This window comes from Meles meles, chromosome 10 (genome assembly GCF_922984935.1).
Source record: "Meles meles chromosome 10, mMelMel3.1 paternal haplotype, whole genome shotgun sequence".
Lineage (NCBI taxonomy): Eukaryota > Metazoa > Chordata > Mammalia > Carnivora > Mustelidae > Meles > Meles meles.
In genome coordinates this window covers 93,509,373-93,521,547 of record NC_060075.1, presented here as the reverse complement: position 1 = coordinate 93,521,547, position 12,175 = coordinate 93,509,373, and the positions used below count along the sequence as shown (strand labels likewise).

Below are 12,175 nucleotides of genomic sequence, written 5' to 3'. Positions count from 1 at the left end.
AAAACACAGCCAAAATGAGCTCTAAGAATAAGATTTATATAGTACATAAACAGAAACAAATACAGATAAACACTGACAGAATAAGTTGGGAAGGTGTTTATAAACCATAAATGTGGACGAGGAAGGGTATTTCAGTTCATCCTGAGTGTATCCTGTTATGTTTGTTAAGGGACTCAACTTTCCAGAGATACAGGGAAATTAAAACTAGTTTATTTAATAGGGAAAAAAAGAGACTACCTTGAAGCTTATATCTATATATACATATTTTAAAAAAAAGTAACACAGGTATATGTATGGAAAAAGTTGAAGTTAAAAAATTATTAAGTACTGTGTTGTATTAAACGTCTAGTTGTAGTGATAAGTTAGTTTAAAAATAACAGAATAAGAATGAGAACAAATTTTTTAAAACGTGTTTATGAAATATACAGGTTTGGGGGAAATACTGGGGGCTTAATTTATTGTTTTCCCCTATTGTTGGGGTTTTAAAGTTTTATGGAGATCCTGTGGTTATTGTCGCCCTGTTCTTTGGCTTGTCTTCTGGGGGCAGGGCCTGTGCATTGTTTTTCAGTCAGTCTTGCCTGGGTTGAGTTGCCGTGCCACCTGTCAAGGGGCTGGGCTCTGTGGAAACCAGCTTTTCAGGCTTTTGTCTGGAGGCTTTTGTTCTTTGATGGCTTTTTGTGGCTTTTTGGAGGGTTAGTGCAAAGTAAACTGTCCACACCCAGACGTCCACCTCAGAGAGAAGCCTCAGTCTACTCCTCTCTGGATTGTTCAGAATACACAGTCTCCCCCTTTGCAAACTCCATTGTACATTGCAACCTGCCATAGGCATTGCATGCTCCCACTCACGAACTTAGTGGTCGTCCTGAGGCCCACACTTGTCTGCACCCCGTGCCCTAAAGTGGTGAGCAATATTGGTCCTGCTGAGCCTGATGCTGGTGACTGTTGTTGTCGGCTGTCTGGAGTCCACACCATCCTGGGTGCACTCAGACTCAGTGGCAGTGCAGGTGATGGAAGGCTGTGGGCCCAGGGACCTCAGGCAGCTGCTTGCACGAGGCTCTCTCAGTTGTGGGTAGGGATGAACCCAGCCCAGTGGTGGAGAAAGCAGTGGAAAGTTGTGGGCTCAGGGACCACTGGCAGAGCCCCTGTCAGGCTCTCTCAGGCTTGGGTGGGCACAAGCTGTGACCACTCTTGAAACGTGGGCTTAGGTTCGTGCCTGTGGCCGCCCGATTCTACCAATTGCTCCTCAAGAGGCTTTGTTCTTTTTGTGTACTTTTAACCAGACTCCACGTTAATGCTGGTCTGTGAGCACAGGACACTTTCATATTGTTGTATTACTTCCCAATGTATCACTTCTGGTGGCTCCCTCCCCTTCTGTTTACCCTCCGATATCAATCCGAACACTCCCACTCTGCTTTACCCTTCCACGGATGATCTTCTGCCCCCGTAGAGAACCAGACATGTATAATCTTACATCTCGGACAATTTCATGGGTGTTCAGAGTGTTCTAGTAGATATTTAGCTCACTTTAGGTAACTGGGTGAAACAGGGTCTCTTCTCTGCCATTTTTCCCAGAGTGCTCCCCTCTTTTTTAAAATGAAATATTCAGAGGGTACACTTTTCATGATTTTACTTGATCAGGAAAGTTCAATTATATCTCTTTCAAGAATATTCTTCTCAGCATCACAGTCCTTCTCACTTTAATCTTGCTCTACTCAAATTATGACTCATTAACAATGAGTTACAGGGCACAAAATGCTGTTCATTTGATGCAGCTGAATCACAGCTCAACCTGAAATAGTACTTTGGCTACTGAGGTTTTAGTATGATCTTGAGGTTTTCAGATTTGAATTTTATATCCCAGAAAAAGGTGAAGTGTCATAAGTAAAGATTGGATGAGGCTCACATGTATAAAGTTTCTTTCATTCTACACAATGAATATATTTATTTCCATTAGTAAAGCTGTTCAGCAAACATTATTGCTGTCCTAGTGAATGCCAGGCTGGGAGGGACGCAGGATGAACTACTATCCCAATGAGGATCATTACCATTATGCAAATAGAATTTTCCTAACCACTCAGGGTCCCTTATGATTCAGGTATGATTCAGGCATGGTGTCCCAATGGCACCGCAAGTTTAGACCTTGTGGTCCGCCAACTGAAAGTGCCCTAGCCCACGGTGATCCAGTAACTCAGTAGATTCAGTCATATCCCGGAATAAACATCACAGAACAAGACTACAGAAGGCTCATAAGAAGTAGCCATCTTAGGGGCACCTGTGTGGCTCAGTCGGTTAAGCCTATGCCTTTGGCCCAGGTCATAATCTCAGGGTCCTGAGATTGAGCCCTGCATAGGACTCTCTGCCCAGTAGGTAGCCTACTTCCCCTCCCCCTTATCTGCCTCTGCGTACTTTTGATCTCTCTCTCCGTCAAATAAATAAATAAAATCTTTAAAAAAAATAAAGAAGTAGTCACTTTTCTCTGTGATTCACATGCAAATTTTAAGCAGTGGGAAACAAACACATAACAAGAACTGTAAAGAGCATTCTATATACAAGTTAAAATTTCTGAAGTAAATCTTTATCTTCTTGAACATTGGGGGGAAAAAAACCCACATGTCTAAAATGGTAACACTAAGTTTAAGGCTCAAAGTCACTAAACAAAGATTTAATACCTAACCCAAGTACATTTTCAGCCCTCCAGAAGACTAGCATTTACCCAGTCAACATGGGCATTTCTTGATCAGTCCCAGAAAGATCCCTGATGGATCCCCTCTTTCCCTTTGGGAAGGTGACCTTGCCTGAAACAATGGATACTTTGCCAAGAATTTCCTTTTTTCTGCTCCCTCTCTATTGTTAAAAAGGTTTCCTTTCCTCTAACCCTTTTGAGTTCCCCTCTACATCCTAGATGTGATGCTGAGTGATTCATTAATAGACTGATTAATAATTCTATTAGATCTTTAACATTTACTTAGTTCCAATTTTTCTTCTTTAACAGGTTTGATGGCTATGACAGAATCTGAAATGGACTCCCAGGGGCATTCAGAAACAAAGCAAAAGACAGAGCTGGTGACTGTGAGTCCTTTGAATTCACGATCTTTCTCACCTGATCCAATGGCTGTGGGTGAGTTCTTGGCTCTATGCTCTATTCTCTTTTTGTTCGAACTCCTATTGTAATTGATTTTGCTTTACAGGGCAGGCCAGCTTGGGCTGGCAGAGTGTTATGCTAGTGTTAAGTTGAGGTAGCATTTTTTTTTCAGCTCTGTTGAGCTAGTATATTTGCCCAGAAGCCAACTGAACTGGCACACAACCCTAAATGTTCAGACCGAGTTCGCCAGGTGGAACCTTCAGCAAGCGTCCCGGAGAATTGGTGTTGCACGAGAATCTTCTTTGGCCAGAGCTCAGTAACATCTCTTACTGGCCATACACTAATGTGTGCATAATTTTTAGTCTTTAGTGTAGACCATGAGTTGTGGGGCAGAGGGAGAGGGAAAATCAGACTTCCCACTGAACAGGAAGCCTCAAATGGGGCTTGATCCCAGCACCCCAGGAACAGGACATGAGCTGAATGCAGATGCTTAACGGACTGGGCCACCCAGATGAAAACAAATTGCAAATCTAAAACTCCTTTTGTGTTTTGAGGAATATGCTTGGGAACCACCAGGTTGGAGACCTCAAATGTACAAATCAGTTTACCATTGTCTAACCTGTCAGGTCCATAATTCTGGAATAACTGCTTACTTTCTGGAGGCTTCATGCCAGCTCCCTCTGTGTTCTTTGAACACCTACCGCTGGACTTCATTCCACTGCCATTTGGTACATGTTGTCAATATGCCCTTGTCATTGTTTGTATTTTTCTGGGTGGGGTTAAGCCTTTCCCTGCCAAGAGGCTGATGTCCTCATTGTGGCAAAGACATTGTTAAAAATGGGTTTCCACTTTGGGGGACACCTTCTGTGAGCTCCAGTGACTAGGGCACATAATTCACAGGGAAAAGCACAGGAGCCTTTAGGAAAACCTTGCAAACTTCCTGGAATTGTCTCAGTGTACAAAATTCTTCTGATCCTTTGGATGTGAGTCCTCAGTGTCTGATGCACAAGCCTATCATCATTAGGTTACAGAAACCTTCTTAGAGCACAATTAAAGGGTCCTCTTAGTCACAGGGTGCAGCCTGGTGATTAGGTATGTAAGACACAACATCAGAGGAAGATAGCCCTGGACATTTCCAGTAGAAGTGGGACATTACCAAGTGTTCCTGCTCTAGAACTAATGGTTGTACCTTGTACACATTCCACAGCTATGGAAGTCTCCACCTGACCTCTAGTCCTGCCCAGACACTGGAGTTTTTGAATCAAATTGAGGGAAAGAGAAGTAGCTGATATCCAAATAGAATGCTTTCATCTAGATAGGGTTTCAAAGCTTCATACTTTAAATATGAAATCCTTTCTCCCTCTTTTCTTTTCCTTTACTCTGTCAATGGGCTGTATCACCCAGGTCAATGCCAAGGGGCCTAATCTCTGGAATTAGAGCTACCTAGCAGAAAATATAACCCTGGTCCCAATTTCTCTCAAGGTCAATAAGACATCTCATTGGTTGATTACCATAAAGTTATATTGGGAGTTAGTTAGGAATTACCAAGACGCCACTGGGATTCACTCCTTTGGCTGGCCCTACTTCCTCGGGGAGGGATAATTATAAAGAAGTACAATCAAGACCTTTCCCTTCATTCTTGAAGATGTTGCAGAATCCCCCCTAAAGCAACGGGTAACCCCCCAAAAAAGAAACAAACAAACCAACAAATAAACTAAACTCTTTGACTCTGACCAAAGCAGTTCTTGAAAGTAAAATAACCCTTCATTATGACTCGGCTGAGCAAGACTGGATCTTTGCTGTAGGCAACACCATGTTCTATACCAAGTTGAACACTATTGGGAAAAATAAACCCCAATAACATCAGATCATGGTGCAAGTCATGTTGCATAATAGAGTTACTCCTTTAATAGGGTCTTTCCTACTTATTTGATTTTAATTGCGTTGAGTTTGGGGACTATGACAAACATGAGGAATTATCCTGTTTAGAGGCATCATAATAATCTGCCTAGTGTCTTATGTCCTCTCAAAAGCTTTACATGCAAATTCAAAGCCAGTAATCTCCAAGTAAATGATCTAAGCCTGGAACATTACAAAGAATGAAGAGAATGAACAACTCAAAATTGTAAAGTTAAGTTGAAACTTGTGACTATCACAAGGGTTAAGTAAAAAGGTTAAGACCTGTTAATATCATTCAGATTAACAATTACTGTGAGAATGTCAGAGCAGTTGCTGAGAGTGGTGTTGATGCCTTCAATTTAGAACCCATCTCTCAGTTCAGCTGAGAGTCTGATCAAAAGGCAGAGTTGTTAAAAAGGAAAATCACAGGCTCAAAATGCACTCACTTAGCTTAAGGCCACAAGTCACTAAAGTCTTCATACCTACCCAGCTGCAGAGTCAACACCCAGAAATGCAACCTTTAGTGAGTGGGCATGGGAACTTCCTGGTCCACACTAGGAAGTTAACAGATTGTCTGCCTCCATTCCCCATAGGAAGATGACCTTGCCTAAGCCAATCGTTTCCTTGATGATAATTTCTTTTTCACTCCCTATCTTGAAAAACCTCTTTCCTATTGGCCTTTGAAGCTCCTCTCTACATCCTAGATAGGACGATGCCTGACTCATGAATAGGTTTATAAATACAGCCAATTAAATCTTTAAAATTACTCAGTTTTGAATTTTTGTTATTTCCCAGATGCCTAGTTTGTCCAATGACCAAATTCCTGTTAAACATTTACTTTAACCTGACCTATGATGAAGCTCAAATGAAATTATGCCAGTGAAAATGCTTGTTGAAAACACAACATGGATGAGTTTATTTCTATATTCATTGTATTTATTTATATATATTTTCCTAATACTATCTTAAGTTAGATTATAAGTCACCCCTAAGTTTTTTTTTATTTCTACACTGACAGAGCAGAAGCAAATGAGCAAGGCATAAATTTAATGTAACCCCTTGGCTGAAGTATCCTGTTAGGTTTTGATTTCTCTAGTATGCAGAGAAAAGTATAAAGTATAGTAAGCTTCATGTTGAGAATTATGGTAAGGGAGAAGTTCCTGTGTATATGGTGTGTTTTACTTAGCATTTCTGAAAGGAATGTCTCCAAGTTCTTCTCATAGCAACAAAGCTAATGAAGACATTTCTGTTAATGCAATTCTATAGCAGATTTCTAATACTGGTTCATAGAATTTTCTTTTTTTTTTAAGATTTTATTTATTTGAGAGAGAGAGCAAGAGAGAGAGAGAGAGAAAGAGAGAGAAGCAGATTCCCTGCTGAGCAGGGAGCCTGATGTGGTGCTAGATCCCAGGACCCAGATATCATGACCTGAGCCAAAGGCAGATGCCCAGCTGACTGAGCCTCCCAGGCATCAATGTTCTGTTTTTGATAAAACATGTATATATGTATATAGATACATAAAAGCACAGAATGATGAAGTGATTCTCAAAAGAGATAAAACTATCTTGTCCTCATTTTTGACCAGGCTTGAGAAAGAGCATCTACAATACACATACATATTTTTATATGAAACTTGTTATTTTTACTGTCTTTATGTCAATCAATACATGATGATAAGGGATTTGTATGTATCTTTCTTAAAGTTTTTATTTTATGTTCAGTTAGTAAACATACAGTGTTATATTAATTTCAGAAATAAATATGATCAAAAAAGTCACTGCATGGAAAAAAAGGAGATTTTTAAGGCACTGTTAAGTTAGGTCTCGATGATATTTTGACATCTAACATCTAACAATTATAGTAATTATCTATAATTGTATATAGTATTTTGTATACTGTATATTATATATAGTAATTATCTATAATATAAACATGTAACAATTGTAGTATTTATAATTATAATTAACATAATTACAGTAACTTTTTCTTTCCTGGGATTTACTCAAATGGTTATATCTCAAACCGATTTCTTCAAGAGCAACGAAAATAAGATTGTGTGGAGTACATAAAATTGCAGACCATAACCATGTCTCTGTGGACAAAGATAAATAAAAAAGAAAAAGGATAAAACAAAAGAGCCTTGCAACTCTCTCTTCCTGCATCCTGTGGTCAATAATCATTTTACTGATTTTTGTCTTTGTATGTATGTTGGGTGCTTTTGTGTTTTGTTTTGTCTTCTACTCTATAGTCTACAACTCCTTTTTTGTCTGTGTTCAGAGGGCTCTAAATGTGTCTTTGCCTTCATTCTATCCCTGCAAACAAATTCACATTCAGGGGTGAATGGGTGGCTCGGTTGGTTAAGCACGGGCCTTTGACTCAGGTCTTGATCCCAGCCAGGGTCATGGGATTGAGCTCTGCATTGGGGCCCCTGTTTATTTTTTCATATTTTTAATTATTTATTTATTTTACACACAGAGAGAGAGAAAATGAGGAAGAGAGGGGTGGCATAAGTAGGGGGAGTTATAGGCAAACAGAGGGAGAGGGAGAAGCAGGATCCCCACTGATCAAGGAACCTGAAGGATGGATGGATCCCAGGACCCAGGATCATGAACTGAGTCAAAGAAAGCCACTTAACTGACTAAGCCACCCAGGTGCCCCTGGGCTCTCTGTTTAGTGGGGAGTCTGCTTCTCCCTCTGCCTTTGTCTCTTTCCCCTGCTCATGCTCTCTCCCTCTCAAATAAAGAAATAATTTTTTTTTAATTTTTTTTCTTTTTTACAGAGAGAGAGAGAGAGAGAGAGATTACAAGTAGGCAGAGCAGCAGCCAGAGAGGGGAGGAAGCAGGCTCCCTGCCAAGCAGAGAGCCCGATACGGGGCTCGATCCCAGGACCCTGAGATCATGACCTGAGCTGAAGGCAGAGGCTTAACCCACTGAGCCACCCAGGCGTCCCTAAATAATTTTTTTAAATGAGCATCTGTAGTGAAAAGTTCATTTACTAAGATGAAAGACTAAGACATCTGGAATAGATGGTGTTTGACAGTGCACAATGGGAGTTATGTTCTATTTCTATTGGGGTGTTTTACAAGGTGCTTTTCACATGTTCTCACTCATCTAAATGCCCACCAACATCCTTTGTGGACTGGATCTAACAATTACTGGTATGATTTTGCAAGGTACATAGACTCTTTAAATCTTATTTCCTTCTGGGTAAGACAGAGGCCTCCAAATTCAGCTTATATGAGTGTAACTGGGGGATCAGATGACATAATACATGTGAACCTTTAACACAGTGTCTGGCACAGTAATCATCATTTAATAGGTATTAGCTTTCATCCATATTGTTGTCATGTCTGCAAATACCACCACTCCAGAAAATCATGTGCGGTATCTGAGGATACAGAAGCTTGTGTGATTTGAAAGGTAGGACTGCTTTCTTTTGCTTAGATGGGAAATTGACCTAAACCAGACTCCTTCCAACATGTAAGGTTCTGCTGTGATTCTAGGGTTGGATGGATTCATCTTGGTAACAGCACTTCACGTCAGCAGTGGGTGCTGAACACTGTACAGCAGCCAGTTTCCGGTTATTTTTCCATTCAACAAGTTTGTATAGGACACCTACTTTGCCTAGTAAAGCACCGTGCTAGGAGCTATGAGCAGAGAAGGAAAACAAGATAGTCTTAGGCATTTACCCTCCAGCTGTGGGGGAAAAAAAGAAAGAAATGCATAATTCATGAAGTTCAACATGTGCAGAAATACAATTTTGAATTGATTTACTGAATTACACAGACTCAGAACAATCAATTCTGGAATTGTGGAGCTCATATTAGTAAAGGCTCTCCTCTCTGCTTACTAATTGTTATCTCTATCAATCTATCATCTATCTATCTATATATCATCTAATTATCTATCATCTATCTATCTATAACACAGACACACATCAAATAATGGATTTGAACAATTGAATAATACTTGCATTCATTTCTTTCAGAGATTGCTGCTATTAACGCCACAAAATCTTCTCTGAATGATGAAAATGGTAAGATTTTGTCTATGTTTGCCTTTATTCTGCGGTAGCATTTTTTTTCCTCCTCATCAATATCACCATTGAACTTCCCTGGCTTCTGGGAAAACCTCAGAATGGCTGGATCTTGAGCAATAAACTGAGTGATATTTTAAGACAATCCATCATCTCTCAGGAATCATCATCACACAGTAAATGCTGGTTTCATGTGAGAGGACTATAAATTAGGGGTACAGGGATGTGCTCTCAATTCTTTCAACAATGGAATTCATTCACTTCTGTGAGCTTTGTTACTACTGACTGAGGAAAACAGGATATCAATTGCTTCTAGATTTTTTTTCAGATTTCTTCTCATTTAAAAAAAATGTTCTTGCTGGTAGTTAATAACATGAACTGACCTGAGAGCTTCTCGTACAGAAGGTGTGCTGCACTGTGAGTGCATTTTGTTTAATTCTCCTAATACTCACTGTGAAGGATTTTATTCCCATTTTACACAGGAGGACAATGAGCTAAATTTTTTTGTCTCCATACCACACACCAAGATTGAGGGCTTCATCCCAGACCATCTGAATCAAGAGTTCATATACTATCTTAGTTTTTATTCTTGCTCTAATCCCCAAAGCAGACCCTGAGACAGGTGTACACATGGGGAGGGGTGTGAGTGCAGGGTTTCTGGTGCCACAGAGTGAACTTAAACTCCAGTCTTTTAATTATCAGTTCCATGTCTATGGCTAAACTATTTACATTTTCTGAGCACACCTAAAATGACACAAATAACATCTAACTGAGTCATGGAAGATATAACGTGACATATGTGAAAGGTCTAGCATAGGGATCTCACTTAGCTGCTACATTGTAAGTACTAGCTCCTGGCGTTTTCTCCCCACATACGAACAAAGGTAATGATGAAGAGCATTGGTTCTAGCTCTGCTGATCCACCCTCTGTGTCCAATATCAAGGGACTTGTGGGCTCTAAACATCATCATCACCTTCTTCGTTATCATCATCTTAATATATAGTTTTGCTTAATCATTTTAATGTCTTTGTTATTTTTTGCATGTGAATATGCAGAATTTTGTAGAGCAGCTGAGAAAGTGTTCTTAAATGATGTATGGCTGAGATTGAAATCTGGCTTCTGGTACTTACTACTTGCATGAAATCAGCCCTTCTCTCTCTGTCCTCGGTTTATTTGTAAAAATGGGAGTGAAAATAATAATAATCTCATAGGTTATTGAAAAATTAAATATGATTTAAGCTTTGCATACAAAGTTGCCAAAATAAGTAACAGCTAGTTTGTACTTAATGGATATTGCCTCTTACTCTTTTTTTTTTAATGAGTCAGATTTATAAGATCCAGACACAATTCTGATGTGTTACGAAGTCCAGATATTATATCTGTTTTAAACTAATTGCTATCAATGAAATTTCTACAGAACTTATATTGCCTCCTATTCTTCTTAGAAACATGGTAGGGAAGAATGAATGTTAAAAGCTATTTATCACCAATGCCCTTTTCCCATTGGATTCATTCATTATAAACATAAACTTACTTTTTATTACTTTGGAAAGTTCTAGGTGAAATTCACAGGTGTTTGAGTGACTTGACCAGCAAACTCTGTTCTGAGTTGTCTTGGGGACGGTGGTGGTGGAGATGGTGATGATGTAGGTGTTTATTCTCCAGTTGTGCTGGTGTGAGTGTGTCACTTCAACCTAAGTCATCAGAGTGTATACGTTACCCTTCGCCCATTAATAAGTCCTAGCCTTTCAAAACAACATGGGAAATTAATGAAATGCTTCTTTTAGAAACCCTGCAGCTGCAGCTTATGAACACATCTGCCTACTATACCTACCTCCTCCTCCTCCTGAAGAGCCTGATCTACTCCGTTATCATCGTCATCTGTCTGCTTGGGAGACCAGCACTCAGTGGCAATGGGAAGAGTTCCTAACACATGGTGGCACAAGGTGTCACTTCTTGCCATTGGCTAGTGTCCCTAAAAGTATCTGCTGAGGATCTAGGGAGACTTCTTTCTGAGATTGGGTTCTTTCAGTTCACATGTGTCTTTTTCTTGTGTCATTATCTGAGAGCAGGCTTACAAACCCCTGGGCAAACAGAAGCTTTCACTCTGCAGCTAGAACTAATCTTGCCATGACTCAGGGGCGGGGCCAGGGGGCATCCACAGAGTCTTCTCCACCACCCCCTCGTTGTTGTCCACCAGCTCCCCAGCCACCCAGTTCCCATGCCTCTGGGTACAGCCAGCATACACCTTACAACTGCATTCTTGAACTCTTTAACCAGACACCGGCCTTGAAGTCTTTATTTTATGCACCTGGAAGCCATCATGCTTGTTACCTGACATTTGTGTGTTTTTCATAATAGGCACAATAAAAGCAATCAAAAGTCTTCTTTGGCCTCTGTGTAATTTATTTGGTGCTAACTGAGAGTCCAAAGTAAAGGACAGCCTGACAACTGAGTCTTCCAATTCAGCATCACTTGTAATAATGGTCAGTTCCACATTTCTAATTCTTTCTCTGAGATGGTCCTTATCATGGTTTCCTTGGGGGCACTGATCCTAGGTGAGCCACAGACAGTGAAGGTTTCCACGTTATTTCTCCTTCAAAGTTTAGCAGAATCAGACTCATTTGGTTTAATATACTCTGGTGGTGACACTATAACATGTCACATGACTGCTGGCTGCGCTCAGACCTGTCCCAGTGTGTCACAGGCACTAAATTTCCTGATGTCACAAGAACCCCAAGAGATCTGCACTAACACTGAAAAGGTAAAATGGGGAGGGGTTAAATGCTTGACTTCTGAATTCCATATGCTTTGGCATAAATCTTGGTTCTATAGCTATTTGAATTCTCTGTGACATAATGTTTTCATGTGTCAAATGGAGTTGAAGAGACCCATCTCTTGGAGTTGTGTGGATAAAATGAGTTAACTTTCCTGGGTACCTGTGAGTGCTCAACAACATTAGCCTCTACTGCTGGCAGCTCTACGTTAGAAATAAGAGGAACACACATGTACACATGCACGCACACTAACAATTAGGGCACTCATTAATATGTGTGTGTGTATTTCTACACACATGAATGTAAAACAAAATATTCAGTGATTGTTTATTTTTCTATTTTTGTTATCAAATTCATTTAACTTAGTAACTTCAGCATATT

The 12,175-nt window shown here is 40.1% G+C and overlaps 1 gene segment (V, D, J or C); it reads left to right on the top strand.

Moving 5' to 3' along the window:
* LOC123952181 overlaps positions 1-11,402 on the top strand; it is a 129,299-nt gene extending 117,897 nt beyond the window's left edge. Inside the window, 3 exon segments of the C gene segment in view lie at positions 2,993-3,118; positions 8,969-9,016; positions 10,805-11,402. Of these exon segments, the coding sequence occupies positions 2,993-3,118; positions 8,969-9,016; positions 10,805-10,947 (317 nt within the window).
* The last annotated feature ends 773 nt before the right edge of the window (positions 11,403-12,175 follow it).